This window comes from Rhinoraja longicauda, chromosome 31 (assembly GCF_053455715.1).
Source record: "Rhinoraja longicauda isolate Sanriku21f chromosome 31, sRhiLon1.1, whole genome shotgun sequence".
NCBI classification, from domain to species: Eukaryota; Metazoa; Chordata; class Chondrichthyes; order Rajiformes; family Arhynchobatidae; genus Rhinoraja; species Rhinoraja longicauda.
The window spans coordinates 28,100,756-28,126,775 of record NC_135983.1 but is presented as its reverse complement, the minus strand read 5'-3'; the positions used below and the strand labels follow the sequence as shown (position 1 = coordinate 28,126,775).

Genomic DNA, 26,020 nt, shown 5'->3' with positions numbered 1-26,020 from the left:
TATTGCCATTTTCCACTATGGGAAGCTACACCATCTGCACGTGCGTTTAAGAAATATGAGTTGAAAAAAATATTTTTTCACTAGCTCCATGAGAGCAAGTATTATTTTTTTATCTCAAATCGTTCAATTGGGTTTAGTTTATTGTCCTGTGGAGCAAGGCACAGTGAAAACGTTTGTTGCATGCTAACCAGTGATTACAATCGAGCCACCCACAGTGTATGAATACATGATAAGGGAATAACATTTAGTGCAAGGTAAAGTCCGATCAAAGATAGTCCGAGGGTCAACTGCTCAACTGTAATACTGACACTTACGATTTTCCTTTCTCCCTCTCAAATTGTAGATTAAAACTTATCATATTATGGTCACCACCTCGTAATGGCTCCTTTACCTTGAGTTCCCTTATCAAATCTGGTTCATTACACAATTAATGCCATTTTGAAACATAATGGAAAAATATCCTAATCTTATTAATTTGAAACTCCTTACTACTCATTCCTCAATAGATCAGTTAATTCTAAAGGCAAGGTTGTAAAACATTGAAGGATTGGCCTTCCTTTTCAGACTTGCAATTTGCACTTAGGCAGAAGACAAGTACTTAAGATTTTAATTGAGAAACAAGGAACTGCAGAAGCTGTTTTGAAGAAGGGTCTCGACCCGAAACGTCACCCATTCCTTCTCTCCTGAGATGCTGCCTGACCTGCTGAGTTACTCCAGCATTTTGTGTATAAAGTGCTGAAGTACCTCAGCAGGTCAGGCAGCATCTTTGGAGAACGTAGACAGGTCCATGTTCTCCAGCGATGCTGCCTGATCCGCTGAGTCACCCCAGCACTTTGTGTTTTTGTTTTGTAAATCAGCATCTGCAGTTCTTCCTTGTGACTCCATGTTGTGGTGTCATATTGGAATCGCCATTGCAAACTGGTAATTATTAGACAAGATTTTAAAATAACAGTATTGTTGTATGCAGCATTGTTTCAACTCCCCTAGTTGAAATTAAATAAATATCTAAACCCCAACATCTGATGCCACAGGCATTTTTATCATTCATGGCTTTCCCAACATCCATGAATCAAACGGTCAGTTTAACACTAAAAGTTCCACCTTTGATGGATGTGGAGAGTTGACTGAGCACAAAGTTAGCATTTGGGACTCACGTGAGTATGACCAACTCAAAGCATTGGACATGAGCAACGCTGAAGAGTTGGAAATCCTGAAATTGATGGCAGACGTAAAATGGCAGCAACACGGGAGTTTTACACAATAAACAGCAGATTCATGTCCAGGCCAATGCAATGTGTGATTATAGATTATCTTTGTTTAATGTTATAAAGGTGCGAATTATGCTGAGAAATAAAATGGCTAGAAATAAAGTGGGACTAGTGTAGCTGGGACATGTTGGCCTGCGTGGGTCCAATGCGTTTCCATGCTGTACACTCCATGAATGTGTGGCTTTAGTCATTGTAGATACCTGTTGTCAATGCTGACCAGTGAGATTGGCCCTAAGTGCTTTCATATTTGGAGTATTTGAGATAAGTGTCACAGCATGGTGACTTCTACACTCTGTCTTTTCATTTATCAAAGCATGTTTTCTTGATTCTGCAAGAGACTCGTGAGCCATCAGAAATGTGCATCCTTCATTTCCTGAATAATATTTAGTATTTAAAAGAAAAAGGTAAATGTTTTATTTTTTTCTTCTTTGTTTGCTCTACTATATGTTGTTTCAATTCTTATGTTTTGTTTTAACTGGACATTACTTTATCTTGCCTCTATGTTTAACACCGAGTACTGCCATTGTAATTGTACACACTACCTGACCTTAAAAATGTAAATAAATAAAAATATTTTAAAAAGAAATGTGCGTCCATGATTCTGTAACCAGGATAAGGGAAGGAATCCAGCAACAGAAAGTTAACGTGGCCTCTGTGCTCTCAGCGTGCCAAATTGTGAACAGCTTTTATTATAGATGTGCATTAGTAGTAAATGGATTCAGGTCGCATGGGACTTCCCCTCCTGGAAGAACTTGAATCCCGTGAACCTTGGCTGAATTAAAAGGTTGCCGATGCTGAATCGTTGTTCCCCTAGATGCTTTTTCTTTTAGCGCCTGTATTTCTGATTTTTGTTATGACTAGTTTATTTCTGATACTACCGCCATGATGTCTTTGACTGCACATATTCCTGTAAAATGCTGAGTGCATTTTTCACCCACAGCCATCCCAAAGAGTTTTGCATCGGCAGACATTGCAGAAGATTTATATTCAGTGAATTATTACAGAGAATGAGCTTTTAATCTGCTTTAGTTGGCACTGAAAGGATATATTAATAAGACTTCAGCAGAAAAATGAGCTTTTATATCTGCCTCAACAGTTGATAGGGTCTTACATCCACTTACGACAATTCGGCATTCAATATTATTCTTGGAAAATATACGTGATCTCTATAATACTAGTGATCTCCATAATACATATTTCTCCTTTTTCCAACATTGGTTGCTGTCAATATATTTGGAAGTTGCAATATAATGTTGTAAAATTAATGTCAATGACTACTTCATTCACTCTGCAAGTAGACAAATGTTGCCACATTTTGGTTTTTAAATGGTGAACACCCCACTTTGGTTCTCTGATATCCCCTTGCCTTTTTGTGTGGTAGTACTCAGACTGAGCATTAGAGTGCACTGTTGAAAAGCCAGCACAGAAACGCATCCAAGGGATCTGGGCTTTTATGCTTTTCATTCACTCTGACTTTGAAAAGGGATTATTTAGTTGTTCAAATAAAGACCTATTTCCACAGAAATGCCGGACAGATAGCAGGGGGGAAAGTCCCTCCAGCATTAGGAAACATTTTGGTTTTAACAGCTTTTATTGACAATATATTTGGATTTTTAAGTAAAGTATAAATACATTAAAATGTAGTTTAGAATTTGCAGATATCTGCATTACATTTAAAACTTTTTTTTAGTTTAGTTTATTGTCACATGTACCGAGGTACAGTGAAAAGCTTTTGTTGCATCTTATCCAGTCAGCGGAAAGACAATACATGATTACAATCGAGCCGTCCATAGTGTACAGATACATGATAATGGGAATAACGTGAATAACATTTAGCGCAACATAATGTCCAGAAAAGTCCGATTAAAGATAGTCCTCGGTTCTCCAATGAGGTAGATAGTATAGTAGCTCGAGACTGCTCATGGTAGGATGGGTCAGTTGCCTGAGAACAGCTGGGAAGAAACTGGAAGAAAGAAACTCCCTGAATCTGGACAATTTATTGGCCATTACATGCATTAGAAAATTCTATGTTACCTATTGGATTTCTAAAGAAATTTAATTTAATCAGTAAATCTTAATTTGCAAATACAGATGATCAATAATACACATTTCTCAGAACAGATCGTTTCATAATATTCACAGAAGTATCTGTACAGATGTGAAAAGGATTGGTTCTGTTTACACTGGCAATCAAGAACTTGGTAAAGCCATCAAGTCATCTTTGCCTGTTATTTGCTAATAGAGGCACAACAACAAGTCTGTAAGATATGTCGGAAAACATAGAAAATTAGGTGGAGGAGTAGGCCATTCGGTCCTTCGAGCCTGCACCGCCATTCAATATGATCATGGCTGATCATCCAGCTCAGTAACCTGTACCTGCCTTCTCTCCATACCCCCTGATCCCTTTAGCCATAAGGGCCACATCTAACTCCCTCTTAAATATAGCCAATGAACTGGCCTCAACTACCTTCTGTGGCAGAGAATTCCACAGACTCGCTGAAAGAAGACTGCAGATGCTGGTTAAAATCTAAGGTAGACACAAAATGCTGGAGTAACTCAGCAGGTCAGGCAGCATCTCTGGAGAGAAGGAATGGGTGACGCTTCATCAGTCTGAAGAAGGGTCTTGACCCGAAACGTCACCCATTCCTTCTCTCCAGAGATGCTACCTGACCCGCTGAGTTACTCCAGCATTTTGTATCTACCAGCAAGTCTGTAAGGTTTGATACACATCCAAACGTGAGCAGAACAACAACCTCAAATGCAGCCTAGGGTTGCCTTATAATAAAGCGGTCTCAAAATTCACATGAAAGACTATTCAGATCTGATGGAATGCCCAACTATTAGTTGCTTTTTCAATATTAAATATTCCCACAAGAGTGCAATGCACGTTTCCTCGTTGCTTCATTTTAAACACAAGGATCAGCTTGTGGGCAGAGATCGCTGCTGCCGGGACCTGTTCCTGAAAATAGGTATCAATTAACAACCATGTTACTTACAGGATAACCGGAAAATGCTGCTGCGTTATGTTTGGTGGACATCTCCAAGACGAGCATCAATAGACAATAGGTGCAGGAGGACGCCATTCGGCCCTTCGAGCCAGCACCGCCATTCAATGTGATCATGGCTGATCATTCTCAATCAGTACCCCGTTCCTGCCTTCTCCCCATACCCCCTGACTCCGCTATCCTTAAGAACTCTATCTAGCGCTCTCTTGAATGCATTCAGAGAATTGGCCTCCACTGCCTTCTGAGGCAGAGAATTCCATAGATTCACAACTCTCTGACTGAAAAAGTTTTTCCTCGTCTCCGTTCTAAACGGCCTACCCCTTATTATTAAACTGTGGCCCCTGGTTCTGGATTCCCCCAACATTGGGAACATGTTTCCTGCCTCTAACGTGTCCAACCCCTTAATAATCTTATACGTTTCAATAAGATCCCCTCTCATCCTTCTAAATTCCAGTGTATATAAGCCTAGTCGCTCCAGTCTTTCAACATATGACAGTCCCACCATTCCGGGAATTAACCTAGTATACCTACACTGCACACCCTCAATAGCAAGAATATCCTTCCTCAAATTTGGAGACCAAAACTGCACACAGTACTCCAGGTGTGGTCTCACTAGGGCCCTGTACGACTGCAGAAGGACCTCTTTGCTCCTATACTCAACTCCTCTTGTTATGAAGGCCAACATTCCATTGGCTTTCTTCACTGCCTGCTGTACCTGCATGCATCATTAAATAGGGGAAAGTATTTACTGTCTTAGTGGGCTTAAGTGGATAAATCCTCAGGGCCTGATGAGATGTATCCTAAACTGCTAAGAGAGGTGATTGCTGGGGCCTTGTCAGAGATTTTCCCGATTGCTAAACACTTTAACTCCCCCATTTTCAGCAAGCAGCAGTCAGTATTATAATATCAACACAGAATAGCACATTCACCCATCCAAACAAAGAGACAAAGTGCTGGAGTAACTCAACAGGTCAGGCAGCATCTCTGGAGATCGTGAATAGATGATGTTTTGGGTCAGGATCCTTCAGAAGAAGTGTACCTTATGTTTTATTTTTATAAAAACAACATCCGCAGTTCCTTGTTTCTACATTCACCCAAAGCATAGTGTCACATTGAGATCATAAGTGATAGGAGTAGAATTAGGCCATTCGGCCCATCAAATCTACCCTGCCATTCATTCATGACTGATCTATCTCTCCCTCCTAATCCCATTCTCCTGCCTTCCCCCCGTAACTTCTGGCACCTCTGTTTGTATCATCCAAAGATTTACTGATGATGGGAGCAACATCATGAGAAACAGATTTCTGATGCTCGGAGTATAGATCTGAATGTAAATGTGATTCGGAAAGCCTACCAAGAAAGAGGCAAGGTAAATGAAGCTCAGCAATGAAAAGATTGTACAATTGATAAGTTTAAAGTCTCCAAGCGTTGTTTTTTCCGAACAATCTTACTGGAGTATTAAACTGCTTTTCCTGTTGGATTGTCACTTCCCCTGCTCTGTGATAGAAAACCTGACACCCCTGGGTTTCCAACAGGAATCCATTGATATTTTCACTTTTTATTTAAGGAGACTCAATGATAATAAACTTGGAAAACTCACAGAAAAGTGGGTATTTGCTGCCATCCTATGGTGAAGGTTATATATGCAATGGCAGAATAACATAACATAACATAACAACACTTTATTGTCACTCGGCACAACACCGAGCGAAATTTCAGCAGTCACAAAATACAGCAAAAAGAAAAGAACACAGGACACCCGACCCCAACACAAACATCCATCACAGTGACTCCAAACACCCCCTCACTGTGATGGAGGCAACAAAACTTCCCCTCTCTTCCCCCCGCACCCACGGACAGGCAGCTCGACCCCTACCGAGGCAAACGACACGCGCAGCCCCCGCAAGGGGATGGAAGGCCCCCCCGGCCGAGCCGCCCCGGGCACCGAAACGTCCCGCGGCCACACCGGGCGATGTTAAGTCCAACGGCCGAGCCGCACCGGGCACTGAAACGTCCCGCGGCCGAACAGCGCTGACGATGTTAAGTCCAGCGGCCAAGCCGCGCCGGGCACTGAAACGTCCCGCGGCCACACCGGGCGATGTTAAGTCCAGCGGCCAAGCCGCACCGGGCATTGAAACGTCCCGCGGCCGAGCCGCACCGGGCACTGAAACGTCCCGCGGCCACACCGGGCACTGAAACGTCCCGCGGCCACACCGGGCGATGTTAAGTCCAGCGGCCGAGCCGCACCGGGCACTGAAACGTCCCGCGGCCGAGCCGCACCCGGCACTGAAACGTCCCGCGGCCGCACCGGGCGATGTTAAGTCCAGCGGCCGAGCCGCACCGGGCACTGAAACGTCCCGCGGCCGAGCCGCACCGGGCACTGAAACGTCCCGCGGCCGCACCGGGCGATGTTAAGTCCAGCGGCCGAGCCGCACCGGGCACTGAAACGTCCCGCGGCCGAGCTGCGCCGGCAATGTTAAGGCCCGCAGCCGAGCCGCACCGGGCACTGAAACGTCCCGCAGCCGAGCTGCGCCGGCAATGTTAAGGCCCGCAGCCGAGCCGCGCCCCGGGGAAGAGACCTAATAAAATAAAGGTTTCCCCCCGCCCCACCCCACCCCACACCCCCACCACACACCCCCACCACACATACACAGCCAAAAACAGAAACAAAAACCATCCCAACACCGACACAAACAAAAAAAAAGAAAAAAAGACAACAGACTGCCAGAGAGCCGCAGCCGTTAGGCGCAGCCAACTCCTCCCAGGTACCACCTACATGTGCTTTAATAAATTAAATAAATGAATTTATTTTAACAAATCTAGCTTCAAGCATGACACTACATGTGCAACAGAGCGCTGGAAGATCAAAGCTGTACCTAGCTAGGGCAGAGCCTTCAAAGGCAATTAGCAGAATAAAGCCAGAAGCTCTCTTTTGTTTCCAGGTCTTTCAAACACAGATTTTCATCTGTATTGTCAAAAAGGCTGCATCCTTTTTGGTCTCAATCAGATTTTTTTTCGAATTGCATGGGGTGGGGGGGTGGGGGGGGGGGGGGGGGAGGGGTGGGGGGGGGGGGGGGGGAAGGATAAATAGAGGAGAATGATATCAATACATCTTCCCACATGAGGCATTAAACAAAACTGCATCAACCAATGTAGATGTCAGATTGTAGAAACAAGGATCTGTAGGTGTTGGGGTTTACAAGGAAGGACACAAGGTGCTGGAGTAACTCAGCAGGCCAGGCAGCACCTCTGGAGATCATGGATAAGTCGCTTATCGGGTCAGGACCCTTCTAATCCTGAAACGCCACCTATCCAAGTTCTCCAGAGATGCTGCCTGACCCGCTAGATATTCCAGCATTTTGTGTCTTGTGGTCTTAGATTTCCTAGGCACTATTCTGAGACATCAGTGGAGTTGTCCTGTGCTCTCCCTCAATTACAACCACAAATACAATATCTCTTAAAACAAGTTTGGGAGAAGGTCTTCCCAACCCATTTTCTTTCCAATAACTGTTCATTTATTTGCTACTGGACTTTCCTGTCTTCTTCTGGCTTCCTAGTCAGATTGCTGCCCTGTCTCTAGTGGCCTAGACGTCATTCCCTTATCATGTATCTGTACACCTTAAATGGCTCGATAGTAATCATGTATTGTCTTTCCGCTGATTGGTTAGCACGCAGCAAAAGCTTTTCACCGTGCACATCATGTGACATGTGACAATAAACTTAACTAAAAGTAAACCAAATTTAAATTTTATCTTCTCTTTGTGTCATGATTTGTGTTTTGTGCTTTGTGTTAATACCTGATCGAGTCACCATCAAAAATATCATCAGATTGACCAGTAAAGCTTTCCACTTCAGCAAAGTGCCAAGAAAATAGTCATGATAAATGCAGCAAAACCTGGTCACAGGTTGCACTAATTTATTTTGATGAGGATGCAAATAGGCTTTGTGCAAAGCCTGATGTTTTATGCCTTTATCCATTGCAGGAGCAATGTCAGACTCACTAAAGTGAATAACGGCCAGAAATGCCTGTTTATTGGAATTTATGGCTGATTTGTGCACGGGACAAACAAGTGCCAGCCAGTCCCGTTTCCAGGACTTAATATGTAAAATAGAGAAGGTGATGATCTTCTAATACACGTGTGCTATTTACCAACACTCCCAGTGAAATGTGGTTCACTTTGCAAGTACAAGACGATAGAACTTTATGTATCCCAGGAGGGAAATTGGACTGCCAACAGTCATAAAACGCAATAAGATCCATGTGAAACATGAAATTTAAGTGACGAGTGGAAAGTGCAGGCAGGCTTTGGGATGTGCAAAGACTGAGGTGGGGGAGGGGGGAGTCAGTTTACCCCACGACGAAAGGGAAAGGAGTGGGCCATGGGGAAGAAGGGTCTCCTGTAGCGTGCTGTGCGGCATCTTGGTGGAGCCAGTCTGTTGCTGAAGGTGCTCTTCGGGTTGACCCGTGTGTCATGGAGGGGGTGAGCTGTATTGTCCAGGACGCTCCAAGATGTCCAATCCACTTTATGTGGCCGACTTGTTATTCTAGATCTCATAGTCAATAGTATGTGACAAATAAATTGACTATTGACTATGAGATCTAGAATAACAAGTTGGCACATAAAGTGGATTGGACATGATGTGTTTACTGCAGTGAGCAGCCGTCAGCATAATGCTGCAGTCATGCTCCAGTAACTTTGTGTATCTGATAGATTTCTTTCTTTGTTCACTTTCCATGGCGGAGCAGAATTCAACTCAGCATGGCCGAGAGGGGAAAAAACTGCAGTTGAATGAGAATCTTCTCCACAGTTATAGAGGCATAGAGTTATACAGCGTGGAAACGGATCCTTCGGCCCACACTGACCAACATACCCCATCTAAACTAGTCCCACTTGCCTGCGTTTGGCCCATATCCTTCTAAACATGTCTAATTGCTCCCTAAATGTTCCGATAGTCCCCGCTTCATCTACCTCCTCCGGCATCTCATTCCGTACACCTCCCACCCTGTGTGAAAAGGTTACCCCTCAAATTCCTATAAAATCTTTCCCCTCTCACCTTAAACCTGTGCCCGCTGGTTCTCCTTTCCCCGACCCTGGGCAAGAGACTCGGGGAGAATGTCTGAACTCCGTACAGACAACACCCGTAGTCAGGATTGAAGCCGGGTCTCTGGCGTTGTAAGGCAGCAACTCTACCGCTGTTTCTCCGTGCCGCCCTATGTGATCTTTGTGTGATGCCTGCAGTTTGCTCTGCTGGTTTGCCTGGAGTTACAACGCGCAGTTATAAGTCAGTTATGGACACACTGCCAGCTCTTGCAAGTGGCTAGCACAGGCTTCCCCAAATTTGAGGAAGGATATTCTTGCTATTGAGGGCGTGCACCGTAGGTTTACTAGGTTAATTCCCGGAATGGCGGGACTGTCATATGTTGAAAGACTGGAGCGACTAGGCTTGTACACACTGGAATTTAGAAGGATGAGAGAAGATCTTATGGAAACGTATAAGATTATTAAGGGGTTGGGCACGTTAGAGGCAGGAAACATGTTCCCAATGTTGGGGGAGTCCAGAACAACGGGCCACAGTTTAAGAATAAGGGGTCGGCCATTTAGATCTGAGATGAGGAAAACCTTTTCAGTCAGAGAGTTGTGAATCTGTGGAATTCTCTACCTCAGAAGGCAGTGGAGGCCAATTCTCTGAATGCATTCAAGAGAGACCTAGATAGAGCTCTTAAGGATAGCGGAGTTAGGGGGTATGGGGAGAAGGCAGGAACGGGGTACTGATTGAGAATGATCAGCCATGATCACATTGAATGGTGGTGCTGGCTCAAAGGGCCGAATGGCCTCCTCCTGCACCTATTGTCCATTGTCTACTGCCTTAATGTCGGCACCGAGTCTCAGTGTCAACAAGGCATTAACGTCGTTATAATGCCGGGCTAGGATGATAAAGACTTGATAAGGAAAACTGACTAGTATGCAGTCCAACCGAACAGGAAAGTGCAGACATTATCTCGGGCATTGTATGTTTTCTGAGTGATTAAATCAATCCAAACTCATCGTCTTGCTGCTCCACCCCAGGCCAGTACCATTCGGAACGGTTGCTGCATAGGCTGCTGGTCATTGTGAACTGTGGGGGTGGGTGGGTGAAGGAGGAGCCCAGGAGGTGGGTAGGCTGCCAGCTGCTTATTAAGAAGTAAAGCAATTTGTCATCAATCTCATCTGTCTTCCTTCAGACCCATTGAGTGTTTGCAAGCTGACACTGTGCAAGCAGCTAATTTACAATTGTACCAGCTCCTGCTGCCTGGGTCAAGCCCTCTCTGCTTAGAATTCGGCCTGTTTGCTGCTGTCGGGAGAGAGTGTGATATGTGATTACCAGGCTCCCTGCTGCCTTCCCTTGCAACTGCTCACAGTTGTTTGGGGTTATGGTATGTGGTGTTGACAGTTTTATTTAACAACACCAGAAACTGAGTCTTTATTACACCAAAATTGATGGGTCTTGTTTGAGTTTAGTTTGAGACACAGCGTGGAAACAGGCCCTTTGGCCCATCGAGTCCACACCGACCAGTGATCATAGAAACATAGAAAATAGGTGCAGGAGGAGGCCATTTGGCCCTTCGAGCCAGCACCACCATTCATTGTGATCATGGCTGATTATCCACAATCAGTAACCTGTGCCTGCATTCTCCCCACATCGCTTGAATCCACTAGCCCCTAGAGTATCTAACTCTCTTTTAAATTCATCCAGTGAATTGGCCTCCACTGCCCTCTGTGGCAGAGAATTCCACAAATTCACAACTCTGGGTGAAAAAGTTCCTTGTCACCTCAGTTTTGAATGGCCTCCCCTTTATTCTTAGACTGTGGCCCCTGTACTACTGGCGCAATACTATACACTAGAGACAATTTTACAATTTTACCAAAGCTAAATAACCTACAAACCCTTATGTCTTTGGAATGTTGGATGAAAACAGAGCACCCGGGGAAAACCCACGCAGGTCACGGGGAGAACGTACAAACTCCTTTCAGACAGCACCCGTAGTCAGGATCAAACCCGGGTATCTGGCGCTGTGAGGCAGCAACTCTACCGCTGCACCACCGTGCTGCCTAGATGTTTAGCTTCACTCTCTTTGACAATTCATTCAATGTCTGTGTTGAGGATTATTTGATTCCAATATTTCTGTATGAATTTTCCTCACAATGAGGTCAATGTAGGACACACAAAACTCTGCCAGTGGTGGGTAGGGTCGCCAACGGTCCCGTATTAGCCGGGATATCCCGTATTTTGGGCTAAATTAGTTTGTCCCGTACGGGACCGCCCTTGTCCCGTATTAGTAGAGTTGCCAACTTCCTCACTCCCAAATAAGGGACAAAGGGTGACCTCACCCAGTCAGCGGCCACGTGCTTCCGCTCCACCAATGGCGACCGCCCGTTGGTGGAGCGGGAGCATGTGGCCGCTGGCTCGGTGAGGTCACCTTCTCCCGTATTTGGGAGTGAGGAAATAGGCAACCCTGGTCGTGGGGCAGGAGGTGTTGGCAGGGTGCATGGGTAGTTTGGGAGGTGGCACACTGTTTCTTTGTGTGGGACTTCTGTTTGTAGCCAACAGATGGAACTTAAGGCACTCAGTGCCCAATGTTGGTGGAGTCCAGAACCAGGGGTCACAGTTTAAGAATAAGGGGTAGGCCATTTATGACTGAGATGAGGAAAACCTTTTCACCCAGAGAGTTGTGAATCTGTGGAATTCTCTGCCACAGAAGGCAGTGGACGACAATTCACTGGATATTTTCAAGAGAGAGTTAGATTTAGCTCTTAGGGCTAACGGAATCAAGGGATATGGGCAGAAAACAGGAATGGGGTACTGATTTTGGATGATCAGCCATGATCATATTGAATGGTGGTGCTGGCTCGAAGGGCCGAATGGCCTACTCCTGCACCTATTTCTATGTTACTATGTAATTTTTTTCCTTCCCCATTTTGATCAAAAATGGGCGAGAAATCCCACAAGTCTCGAGTGATCCAGTTAGTAGAGCTTGCTGCCTCTCAGTTTCATCAAACCTAGTTTCTATCCTGACCTCCCAATGCTGTCTGTGTGGAATTTGTGTGTTCTTCTTGTGCCTGCATGTGTTTAATTCTGGGTGCTCCATTTTCGTTCATCCTAAAGACATTCAGATTAGGTTAGATGGGCACCTAATTGTCTGCTGTGTAGGTGAGTGGTAGAATCTGGAGAGAGCTGACGGGAATGATGAAGAATGAATAAAATGGAGTTGATATTAATGGCTACTAAATGTGATCAAAGGGCCATTTGGCCTGCTGTTTGATTCTAGTTTAGTTTAGAGAAACAGCGTGGAAACAGGCCCTTTGGCCCACCGAGTCCACACCGACCAGCACATTAACACTACCCTACACACATTAGGAACATGTTTTATATTTTACCAAAGCCAATTAACCTATAAAGTGTACGTTTTTGGAATGTGGGAAGAAAAACTGAAGATCTTGGAGAAAACCCATGCAGGTCACGGGGAGAACGTATAAACTCCATACTCCGAACGTACACACTCCAAAGACGTACAGGTTTGTAGGTTAATTGGCTCGGTGTAAATGCAAATTGTCCCTAGTGTGTGTAGGATAGTGTGGGGATCGCTGGTCGGTGTGGACTCGGTGGGCTGAAGGGCCAGTTTCCGTGCTGTATCTCTAAACTAAACTAAACTAAGTTGCTGCAGTGAAAATCAGTGTAGTATGCATTCATGCACCAACCAAAGTGTATGTGCAAGCCTTGTGTCAGGAGCATTAAATGCAGCTAATGTCAAAAATGAACACGTTAACAATTTACCGTGTATTTAAATCAGACCTGGAGGACATTTTATCTTATTTTTAAATTAACTATTTAAATAAGTTTGCACTGGATGTTAAAAGGATAAGTAGTTTGTACAGCTTAATTGGCTTGGGCCCTCGATGTAATCTGATCTTTACAAAGTTCACTTTCTGTTATCTCTCCTTTGCTGTCATTAAAACTACTTGCAGGTTGCGGCCCTATTCAGATGTTTTCTCTTCTTCCCCACAGCAATGCAACATGGAGACCAAGATATTGATAGTGATATTGATTACTTAGCATCGATTCTGGCCCAGCAGGTTGATCGGTCACAGACAAATGCAGCGGGTAAGTGCACTTTCACTCAGCACATCAGAGGGCTTAAGACCAAATCCGAAATGTGAAATATGTAGGAAGAAAAATCTAGATGCTGGTGTAAATCGAAGGTTGACACAAAATGCTGGAGTAACTCGGCGGGTCAGGCAGCATTTCGGGTGAGAAAGAATGGGTGACGTTTCGGGAGGAGACCCTTCTTCAGGGGAGGGGGCGGGTCCCGCCCCTTCCCCTGACTTCAGTCTGAAGAAGGGTCTTGACCCGAAACGTCACCCATTCCTTCTCTCCAGAGATGCTGCCTGACCCACTGAGTTACTCCAGCATTTTGTGTCTACCTCCGAAATGTGAAATAAATGGTTTTGAGACCCATTGTGTCCTTTGTTTAAGGCCCCTGCTGGGTTTTGTTCCTTTGTTTGCACCATTGCAACAAGCAGGTTCTCTGCTGGTCACCATTACCTGCTGTAAAATGGTGGCACTTTGATCTGTGGTGACAATCGCAGTGTTGTTAGCTCAGAAACATGTATTGTTGTCTGTGTTGAAAAAATACGTAAGTGTGGATGAAGGAGGGTTTGGGTGTTTTTTTGTTTACCCTGGTTTTGGCCCCTCGTATCCCATTCTGCACATAAACCTGCTTAACATGTTGTAGGGTATTCACGGTGGCCTCCTCTGGTCACTTGCTCTTTTGTTTATTGAAACTTTAATCTAATTTCCTCCATTGTAAGACACAAAGTGCTGGAGTAGCTCAGCGGGTCAGGCAGCATCTCTGGAGTAAATGGATGGGTGATATTTTGGGCCGGGATCCGACACATTACCTAAGCCGTCCCGAAACTTCACCAACGCCAAGGGTCTGTGGGGGAGGACCACAGTCTAGGGTCTTTCCACTGCTGGACATTGGGGGGCAAGGTCTGGATGAGACTCCCCTCTAGGGGTGCCAACTATCTAACTTCCAAATAAGGGACAAAAGGTGACGTCACCGCTCGCGTCCCATGTGAGCTCACTCAGCCAGCGGCCACGTGCTCCCGCTCCACCAATGGCAGCCGCCCGGGCCAGGAGGCAGGTTGCTACGTAATCTAAGTTAGGCGAACACACTCGGCCCCGCTCCTCGAACACACTCCATTAGCCTACACTGTCCGGGCCTACAGCGGCCCCCAGGCCTACAGTGTCCGGGCCTACAGTGCCCCCCCGGGCCTAATACGGGGCAAGGGCGGTCCCGTACGGGACAAACAAATGTAGCCCAAAATACGGGATGTCCTGGCTAATACAGGACAGTTGGCGACCCTACCCTCCTGGTACAAGGGAAGGGGACCACATGAGTGGCAAGGGTATTTATTCACAAAATGCTGGAGTAACTCAGCAGGTCAGGCAGCATCTCAGGAGAGAAGGAATGGGTGATGTTTCGGGCTGAGACCCTTCTTCAGACTGAATTCGATTTGTACCAGCATCTGCAGTTATTTTCATATACTACATGAGTGGCAAGGGTGCCTTTTAAAATGATGTTTTTATAAACATTACCAAATATAACGTTAATGAATTTATGTATAGCCATTGAGAATGCCGGAAGAGTTTTGCATTGTTCTTGTTTTGTATATATATATATTTATTATTCTGAATACAGTTTATTTTTGGAAAAAATATATCTTTAAAAAAAAATTGGCTGCTCTATGATGGATAAAAAGGGGATGAGGGAGGGAGAACTATGCTAGAGAGAATTGAGGAGGGATGAAAAAGGGAGGGAAGAGGCAAGGGAGGAAAAGTAAAAGATCTAAAGTGATAGTGAAAGAGGAAGGGATTTAAGAGCAAAACGACAGAGAGGAAAGAATGGGAGTATTGTGTGCAGATAATCATGGGCTCTGTTGTAAGCATGGTTAAATGTTAGATACATCGTAGGTAGTAGAAACAAGGATCTGCAGATACTGGTTTGCAAAAAAAACCCCACAAAGTGCTGGAGTATCTTCAAGTTCGCCGACGACTCCACCATTGTTGGACGAATTACAGATGGTGATGAGTCAGAGTATAGACGTGAGATCGGCTGATTGACCAAATGGTGCCAGCTCAACAACCTGGCTTGCAATACTTGTGAGAACAATGAACTGATTGTGGACTTTGGAAGAGGAAGGATGAGGACCCATTTATCCCATTTATATCAACGGGACGGTGGAGAGAGTCAAAACCTTCACATTCCTGGGCGTGTAAATATTGCCAAAGATCTTTCCTGGACCCAGCACACTGATGCAATAAAGAAAGCACATCAATGCCTCTACATCCTGACAAGATTACGGGGATCCGATGTGTCAGAGAGGATTCTCTTGAGCTTCTACAGGTGTACAGTAGAGAGCACATTGACTGGTTGCATTATGGCCTGGTTCGGCAATTTGAACGCTCAGGAACGAAGACGACTGCAAAAGGTTGTGAACATTGCCCGGTCCATCACCGGCTCTGACCTCCCCACCATCGAAGGGATTTACCGGAGTCGCTGCCTCAAACAGGCAGCCAGCATCATCAGAGACCCACACCACCCTGGCCACACACTCACTGACCCACACCACCCTGGCCACACACTCACTGACCCACACCACCCTGGCCACACACTCACTGACCCACACCACCCTGGCCACACACTCACTGACCCACACCACCCTGGCCACACACTCACTGACCCACACCACCCTGGCCACACACTCATTTCACCCCTGCCTTCGGGAAGAAGGTACAGGAGCCTGAAAACTGTAACGTCCAGGTTCAGGAACAGCTTCTTCCCGACAGCTATTAGGCTACTATACCCTACAACCTCAAATAAGCTCTGAACTACGTAGACTATTATTGTTATTATTGCACTATTATTGTTTGGTTTTTTGTGTGTACATATATATATATATGATCTATATATATGTGTATTTGTGAGTGTGAGCATATATACATATACTGAACTTTTTTTCTCATTTATTATAGTATATTATTTACAGTGTACTATGTTTACATATTCTGTTGTGCTGCTGCAAGTAAGAATGTAATTGATCTATCTGGTACATTTGACAATGAAACACTCTTAACTCAGCGGGTCAGGCAGCATCTGTGGAGAACATGGATAGGTGATGTTTCACAGAGTGCTGGAGTAACTCAGCGGGTCAGGCAGCATCTGTGGAGAATATGGATAGGTGACGTTTCACAGAGTGCTGGAGTAACTCAGCGGGTCAGGCAGCATCTCTGGAGAACATGGATAGGTGACGTTTCACAGAGTGCTGGAGTAACTCAGCGGGTCAGGCAGCATCTCTGGAGAACATGGATAGGTGACGTTTCGGGTCGAGGCTGTCTGACCCGTTGAGTTACTCCAGTACTTTGTACACTGCAGTCAGTCTGAAGAAGGGTCCCGACCCGAAATGTCACCTATCCATGTTCTCCAGAGATCCTGCCTGACCCGCTGAGTTACTCCAGCACTCTGTGAAACGTCACCTATCCATGTTCTCCACAGATGCTGCCTGAGCCGCTGAGTTACTCCAGCACTCTGTGAAACATCACCTATCCATGTTCTCCACAGATGCTGCCTGACCCGCTGAGTTAAGAGTGTTTCATTGTCAAATGTACCAGATAGATCAATTACATTCTTACTTGCAGCAGCACAACAGAATATGTAAACATAGTACACTGTAAATAATATACTATAATAAATGAGAAAAAAAGTTCAGTATATGTATATATGCTCACACTCACAAACAGGTTTTTTATATTGTCGTTAATAATTTGGCAAGGAATAAATATTTGGCCACATTAAATGCATCAAGGTAATTGCTGCCTTCAGGAGATGTAGGTGTAAATTATGAGGGAGGAGGAGGAGAGGGATGGAGGAGAGGGGGAGGAGGAGTATGGGGGGAGGGAGGAGAGGGAGTGGGGGGGGAGGGAGGAGAGGGAGTGGGGGTGAGGGGGAGAGAGGACGGAAGGGAGGAGAGGGTGGGGGGGTGAAGTTGAGGGAGGGAGGGGGTTGGAGATGGGGAGATGTGGGGAGAGGAGGGCTGGGGGAGGGGAGGGGAGGGGAGGGGGGTAGGGAGGGAGGAGGGGAGGGAGGGCGGAGGGGGGGTAGGAGTGGGGGGGAGAGGGGAGTGGGGGAGGAGAGGGTGTTGCACCAATGCAGGAGTGGTTTCGGCCCAAAGGGTCCACTTGGTCTAGTCTTTACCAAAAATGAGTCTGAAGAAGGGTCTTGACCCGAAACGTCACCCATTCCTTTTCTCCATAGATGCTGGCTGTCCCGCTAAGTTACTCCAGCATATTGTGTTTCTATCTTCTAAAAATTACGAAACTGATCTCTTGTCAAATACACGTTTCCAATGCAATACTTTGTGTTCACAGTTAACAGGGTGGAAGCTGCTCAACTGCAAGATAAATTGAGGGCAATTCGTGCGGGCCGACTATCTGACAACGATGCATCCTCAGTGACGACAAGCACATGGCAACACACAACTAATAAAGTGGCAGCAGTAAAGAGTCACCCAAAGATATCACCTGTTCCTGTCGCCGATGTTATCCTGCTCAGTAAGTATCCATTGCATTTCAGAGAAATTGGTCTGCGTGGATTTTTTAAGGTCTATGGGTGTTTGTCGTTTTATTCACAAATTGGTGGTAAAAAATAAATTATATTGCTGCAGTTTGTGCAGCTATTCTTTTCCAAACCAGTTGGAATGACTCCAATGCAGGGAATGAAAGCAGCCTTCTTACAAAGTTCAATCATGGTTTCACAAGCCCTAGATAGATTCTGTAGGGTTAGCAATTCTTGGGAGTACAAGACGAGAATAGTCGGCACAGTGGCGCCACGTTAGAGCGACTGCCTCACAGCGCCAGAGACCCGGGTTCCATCCTGACTACGGCAGCTTGTTTGTACGTTCTCCCCGTGACCTGCGTGGGTTTTCTCCGAGATCTTCGGTTTCCTCCCACACTCCAAAGATGTACAGGTTTGTAGGTTAATTGGCTTGGTGTAAATGTAAACATTGTCCCGAGTGTGTGTCGGGTAATGTTAATGTGCGGGGATCGTTGGTCAGTGTGGACACGGTGGGCCGAAGGGCCTGTTTCGGCACTGTATCTCTAAAACTAAACAAAAAAATAAATCTAACAGCAAATTTCCCCGGTGTGGGACGAATAAAGGAATATATTATTATTATTATTATTATTATAGGTGTCACAGTAATCAACAACTTTCTTTAACTGTAGTGAGTTGCATGACTGGAGTCAGCATTTTCTTCTGATCTGATCGCTTCTCTTTCTATGAACTGTGAGGCTGCAGAACTAGCTACCACATTGCCATGCTGACTCTGATCTCGATGGTTAGTTGAATTGTGGTCCTAGTTTGGAAACATTTTGGCACAAATCGAAATCTACCTTAATGGCTTTCATGCTGACCCTTCAGTGAATTTAATAGCACAGAGGGTTTTGGTAAAGCAAATCCATCAGAAAATATGTTTAGCGATTTCAAGTCAAGTCAAATTTATTTGTCACATACACATACACGATGTGCAGTGAAATGAAAGTGGCAATGCCTGCGGATTGTGCACAAAAAAGAATTACAGTTACAACATATAAATAAAGTTAATAAGTTACTATAGTGTAGACAAAAATTTAGTCTCTGGGGTTTTAAAAGTTGACAGTCCTGATGGCCTGTGGGAAGAAACTCCGTCTCATCCTCTCCGTTTTTACAGTGTGACAGCGGAGACGTTTGCCTGATCGTAGCATCTGGAACAGTCCATTACTGGGGTGGCAGGGGGGGACGAGTGCAGTTCCCACGGTGCGTTCTGCCGATTTGTGTTTGCATGAATCCGCCAGCATACTTACTGTAAATAAATAATTTCAGATGCCTTGAAATCTGGAGTGGGTTTATCCACTCTAAATTTTAAACTTGTGCTTTGTAGACAGTTTCATTAGCATCAAAGTGCAAACCTAATAATCACACATCCTTGGTTTAATTGGGCAATCACCATGTATTTCAGGCTCCTATTAATCACAGGCCATTGAATTGTGAAGTACCGTCTAATTGGCGACTGACTACATCAACCAGCTCCTAAAATAAACGGCATGACTATTCTTGAAATTAAAAGTTTCTGTTTCCCAGTTCATCGTCCTTATTGGTGGAGGGAAAGTCAATATAGACAATGCACATAATTTAGTGTGGCTTGCAAGAGTTAAAATTGCCAATCAAAATTTTAAGATTTTAATTGAGAAACAAGGAACTGCAGATAGTGGTTTACAAAAAAGGACAGAAAGTGCTGGAGGAACGCAGCAGATGAGGCTGCATCTCTGGAGAACATGGACCTATCCACGTTCTCCGGAGATGCTGTCTGACCCGCTGAGTTACTCCAGCACACGGTGTCTTTTGAAGATTTTTAGTTTAGTTTATTGTCACGTGTACTGTGGTACAGTGAAAAGATTTTGTTGCATGCTAACCAGGCAGTGAAACTAAATACATAATTACAATCGAGCCATTCACGGTGTACAGATACATGATAAAGGGAATAACGTGAATAACGCTTAGTGCAAGATAAAGCCAGTAATGTCTGATCAAAGCTAGTCTGAGGGTCTCCAGTGAGGTAGATAGAAGCTCAGATAGAAGCTCAGGACCACTCTCTAGTTGTTGGTCGGGTGATTCAGTTGCCTGATAACAGCTGGGAAGAAACTGTCCCTGAATCTGGAGGTGTGCGTTTTCACACTTCGGTACCCATGGGAGAGGGGAGAAGAGGGAGTGGGCGGGATGCAACTTAATTCCTCACTCTCTGTAACCAAACGCAGCAGTGCCTGACCGTACCCAGCACACTGCTTGCTGATTATCCTCGCACCTAGCTGCTTTGGGTAAAAAATAGACATTTTAGACAGACAGTCTGAAGAAGGGTCTCGACCCGAAACGTCACCCATTCCTTCTCTTCAGAGATGCTGCCTGTCCCACTGAGGTACTCCAGCATTTTGTACATATCTTCAGTTTAAATCAGCATGTGCAGTTCCTTCCTACACATTTTATCTGTTGCACTGTGAAATCTCCTCAGGTGTGGTAGACACAAAATGCTGGAATAACCCAGCCGATCAAGCAGCATCTCAGGAGAGAAGGAATAGGTGACATTTCGGGTCGAGACCCTTCTTCAGTCTGAAGAAGGGACTCGACCCAAAACGTCACCCATTCCCTCTCTCCTAGATGCTGCCTGGCCTGCTGAGTTACTCCGGCATTTTGTGATACCTTCCTACACAGTAGAGTCACTTTACTTGCTGGTGTCGTATCCCAATGATTTAAGTTCCTGTGGGAGTTTGTTAAAAGTGAAGGTGATGTCAGTCTAGTTTTAATAAAGTGCAATTTCATGAAAAGTAGAAGTTATTATGAGGAATGTAGAAAGTAATTAACATTCACCTGTTATTTATTCCTCAGCTTTAATCATTGTATTCACAGTGGCTGGAATTTCAGGATTAATCATTGCAGGCATCTGCTGGTTCAGGTAAGCCGTCTCAAATTGTTTGAAGGGATTAATAAAGATCATAAATTCAGAATAAAATGGGATGCCGTTACTCAGCTGTAGGCTTCAACCTTTCCTCCAAGTCAAAAAACAATAGAAGGAAGGATAGATAGGCTTTGAGGCTTTGAAGATCTTTAAGTGCTAAACGATAAAAAGTAAAGGAGGAATGTGACTTTTTGTGTCTTGAAACGAGGGCAACTGAGAACTGATCTTAACATAATGTAACATAATAGAATGGTAAAAAGCTGAAGATGGAATAGCCTTTGACACTCAAGCTTGACAATATAATGAGCGGACACAGTGATGGAATGTTCAGTGTGGAACACGGAACAGTGTAGCTCTGAAACGCTCGGTGCCTTCGGGGCCCTCCTTCATTCTAGAATAAACAAATTCCATTTGCCTACACTGTGGTCTGCATCCATCTATTCCCTGCCTAAATAGCACAGGTGATAGGGGTCATGGGGAGAAGGCAGGAGAATGGGGTTAGGAGGGAATGGTAGATCAGCCCACGACTGAATGGCAGAGTAGACTTGATGGGCCGAACGGCCTAATTCTGCTTAGGTGAGAAAACTGCAGATGCTAGTTTGAAACGAAGGTAAACACAAGATGCTGGAGTAACTCAGCGGGTCAGGCAGCATCTCTGGAGAGAAGGAATGGGTGACGTTTCGGGTCGAGACCCTTCTTCTGCCTGACCCGCTGAGTTACTCCAGCATCTTGTGTCTACCTTCGGCCTAATTCTGCTCCTATCACATGAACATATTTATTTTGGTTAAAGATACAGCGCAGAAACAGGCCCTTCAGCCCATCGTGTTCATGCCGACCAGCGATCCCCGCACACTAACACTATCCTACACACATTAGGGACAATTTACAATTACGCCAAGCCAATTAACCTACAAACCTGTATGTTTAGAGTGTGGGGGCAAACTGGACATCTTGTAGAAAACCCACACGGTCACAAGGAGAACATACAAACTCTGTATAGACAGCACCCATGGTCAGGATCGAACCCAGGTGTCTGGCTCTGTAAGGCAGCTATTCTACCGCTGAGCCACCGTGCGTGCCGCCCTTTTCTAATTTTACGTCGCAAAATATAACCCCGTTTGAATAAAATGGAATTTCTTTATCACTTGCATAGGATCTTATTATATGATTTTTTTTTTTTAATTCTAGGTTACATAAGGAAGTGAAGTTAACTGAGAAAACAGATTATGTAGGCTATGGCATAACTGGATCCAATGCCCAAATTGAGAAATCTGTGGTAAGTTCAAGGAGTCTACACCGAAACTGAAACTTGAGTGCTCATTAATCTAAAATGTTTGGTCTATTTCTCACCTCACCTGATGCTGCCCGAGATCCTAAATATTTCTGTTTATATTGCACTCAAAAGTGATTGGTTCTGTGAAAAACACTTACCAGAATTGACATGGTACAATAGAAATGCAAGTTTTTCTTTCACTGTTTTAGAAGGTTGAACCCTTTAAATAAGCATTTCTTTACCCAATTCCCATGCAAATAAAAAATGTAAGTGGTGTAGTGTCACTAAACCCATCACTTCAATCTTTCAATCCCTCCCTCCCTCCCTCCCTCCCTCCCTCCCTCCCTCCCTCCCTCCCTCCCTCCCTCCCTCCCTCCCTCCCTCCCTCCCTCCCTCCCTCCCTCCCTCCCTCCCTCCCTCCCTCCCTCCCTCCCTCCCTCCCTCCCTCCCTCCCTCCCTCCCTCCCTCCCTCCCTCCCTCCCTCCCTCCCTCCCTCCCTCCCTCCCTCCCTCCCTCCCTCCCTCCCTCCCTCCCTCCCTCCCTCCCTCCCTCCCTCCCTCCCTCCCTCCCTCCCTCCCTCCCTCCCTCCCTCCCTCCCTCCCTCCCTCCCTCCCTCCCTCCCTCCCTCCCTCCCTCCCTCCCTCCCTCCCTCCCTCCCTCCCTCCCTCCCTCCCTCCCTCCCTCCCTCCCTCCCTCCCTCCCTCCCTCCCTCCCTCCCTCCCTCCCTCCCTCCCTCCCTCCCTCCCTCCCTCCCTCCCTCCCTCCCTCCCTCCCTCCCTCCCTCCCTCCCTCCCTCCCTCCCTCCCTCCCTCCCTCCCTCCTTCCCTCCCTCCCTCCCTCCCTCTCCCTCTCCCTCTCTCTCTCTCTCTCTCTCTCTGCCAAAATCTTAAAATCCATGGCTTTTTTTTATTCAACATTCTCACCTGTGAAGGAAAGAACTGCAGGTGCTGGTTTAAATGGAAGGTAGACACAAAATGCTGGAGTAACTCAGCGGGTCAGTCTGAAGAAGGGTCTCTACCCGAAACGTCACCCATTCCTTCTCCAGAGATGCTGCCCGACCCGCTGAGTTACTCCAGCTTATTGTGTCTATCTTCGGTTTAAACCAGCATCTGCAGTTCCTTCCCACACATTACTTTAGAGATTATCTTACAATGGATACTCAAAATATTAAATGTACCTTCTTTATAAATGTATGTCTTTGTTTAGAATGGAGACAATAAACTGGCACAGAGTGCTCAGATGTACCACTACCAACATCAGAAGCAGCAGATGCTCTCAATGGAAAAGTGAGTATTTTGAGTAATTCATTTAGTGATGGTGAACTTCATACAATCAAACACAAAAAGTTAAAATGGATTGGCAATTGCAGTTCAATTCATCAATGACATTAGATAGACACTTCAAAGTGTTGGAGTAACTCAGCAGGTCAGGCACCATCTCTGGAGAAAAAGGATGGGTGACGTTTCTGGTCCGGAACCTCCTTCATACCCGAAATATTACCCATCCTTTTCCCCCAGAGATGCTGCCTGACACGCTGAGTTACTCCAGCACATTATGTTGACCTTCTGTGTGAGCCAGCATCTGCAGTTCCTCCCTACAATCATCAGTGACCTTGTTGACCACAGGATGCTCTTGGTTAAGAACATGGAGGCTGTGCCAAATCATTCATCCATGCTACTTTAATTGAGATCAACCCATGGGTTTTATTCATGAATTGCACCATTGACAACCTAGAAACAGCAATGAGAAAACCAATAGACTGGAGTTGATGTGTAAATAGAAGCAAGGGATGTAATGCTGAGGCTGTATAAGGCACTGGTCAGACCGCATTTGTGGTATTGTGAGCAGTTTTGGGCCCCATGCCTGAGGAAGGATGTGATGGCATTGGAGTGCATCCAGAGGAGGTTTACAAGAACGATTCCAGGAACGATCGGGTTAACACATGATGAGCGTTTGTACACGCTACAGTTTAGAAGGATGAGGGAGGACTTCATTGAAACTTACCGAATCGTTAAAGGACTGGATAAAGTGGATGTGGAGAGGATGTGTACACTAGTGGGAGCGTGTAGGATCAGATGCCACAGAATAAAAGGATGTACCTTTGGAAAGGAGATGAGGAGGAATGTCTTTAGTCAGAGGGTGGTGAATCTTTACAATTCATTGCCACAAACAGCTGTGGAGTCCAAGTTAATGGTATATTTTAAGTCGGAGCTTGATCGATCAGTACGACTAGTTATGCAGAGATTGATAGATTAGTACGGCCTTGATTAGTATGGGTGTGGGGTTATGGGGAGAAGGCAGGAGAATGGGATTGAGAGGGAGCGTAAAATATCAACCATAATTGAATGGCGGAGAATACTTGATGGGCCAAAATGGCCCAATTCTGCTCCTATCACTTATGAGGGACTTCAGGGAAGAAATTCCATTTGTGTATATTTGATAGGGACCTCTTCTACATCATTAAAACCCAACAAATGCTGGAAAATGGTGACTTACCCAGAGTTTTCTCACTTTAAACCATATCTGTGTAACTTTGATATTACAATATTAGCAAGCTAAGTAGTTTTGCCAGGACCTCTGCTGTACATTTAGGATTGAGGAAGGGGTGATGTACTGTTCCAAATGCTGGATATTATCCTTCCTTGACAATTGCACTCTTGCCATGCAGAAATAAAGATGAATCCAAAGTACCGGATTCAGCGACAGAATCGGAAGGAGAAAATGAAGATGGTGATTTCACAGTATATGAATGCCCAGGACTGGCTCCTGTAAGTACCAAAGTATTGTGAAAGCAGAGTCTTGACCCGAAACGACACTTATTCCTTTTCTCCAGAGATGGTGCCTGTCCCGCTGAGTTACTCCAGCATTTTGTGTCTCTCTTTGGTGTAAACCAGCATCTGCAGTTCCTTCCTACGCAGAGTGATCATTGAACCGTTACAGTGTAGACGTTAGGCTTTCCACCGATTGTCCCTGTTGGCTCTTTGCAGAGCAATCCCTTTTATCTCCTTCCTTTGATTTTTAGTTTAGAGATTAGCGATGCAGAGGCCATTTGGCCCACCGTGTCCGCACCGACCAGCAATCCCAACACATTAACATCACCCTACACACACTTGGGACAATTTTATATTTATATACCAAGGCCAATTAACCTATAAACCCGTACGTCTTTGGAGTGTGGGAGGAAACCAAAGATTTCGGAGCAAACCCATGCAGCTCACGGAAGAAGGTACAGATAAGCCATCCATAGTCAGGATCGAACCTGGATCTGTGGCGCTGCAAGGCAGTAGCTCTACCGCTGTGCCACCGTGCCACCGTGCAGCCCTATCATGCCTGAGAGTACTGTGCCATTTGCGAGTCATATCTCTGTTAGTGCCGTCACATCACATTCTCACAAGGCTATTTGTACTGTAGCTCATCACCTTTAATCACCACGTGTGTGTTTATACACATGCATTCTAAACCTGTCTTTGTCTTTTTCGTGGTGACTCTTAGTCATCTCCAGATCTCGACTCCGGTGTGCTCTGATTTTATCTGACATTCCACCTCTTCCTGGCTTTCACTTTTGCATGCTGCTGCTGCCCACCCCCCTGGCCTATTTGCTTTTAAATCTTCCACTATCGCTCCTCAAAATCTCTTAAACTGCAACCTGTTCCAACCTGAACAAATTCCTTTTGCACTGGAACTGGTTACAAATGTCCCCAAAATCAGAAACCTTCCCTCTGGTGCTCTGACAGCATCAAAGTGTTAATTTGCTTTGTCTTCATATTTCTACTTTCATTGACCCTACAGGTACTATCGCACGTACTATCAATAGACAATAGGTGCAGGAGTTGGCCATTCGGCCCTTCGCACCAGCACCGCCATTCACTGTGATCATGGCTGATCATG

General features: G+C 45.4%; 1 protein-coding gene across 2 annotated transcripts in view; it reads left to right on the top strand.

Annotated features, from left to right (window-relative positions):
- LOC144608557 (neural proliferation differentiation and control protein 1-like) overlaps positions 1–26,020 on the top strand; it is a 96,809-nt gene that overhangs the window by 64,610 nt on the left and 6,179 nt on the right. For both annotated transcript variants that reach the window (XM_078426500.1, XM_078426501.1), the window contains 6 exons: positions 13,319–13,414; positions 17,741–17,923; positions 20,790–20,856; positions 22,048–22,135; positions 23,339–23,418; positions 24,801–24,900. In XM_078426500.1, coding sequence (XP_078282626.1) covers positions 13,319–13,414; positions 17,741–17,923; positions 20,790–20,856; positions 22,048–22,135; positions 23,339–23,418; positions 24,801–24,900 — 614 coding nt within the window. The remainder of the gene's footprint in view (positions 1–13,318; positions 13,415–17,740; positions 17,924–20,789; positions 20,857–22,047; positions 22,136–23,338; positions 23,419–24,800; positions 24,901–26,020) is intronic.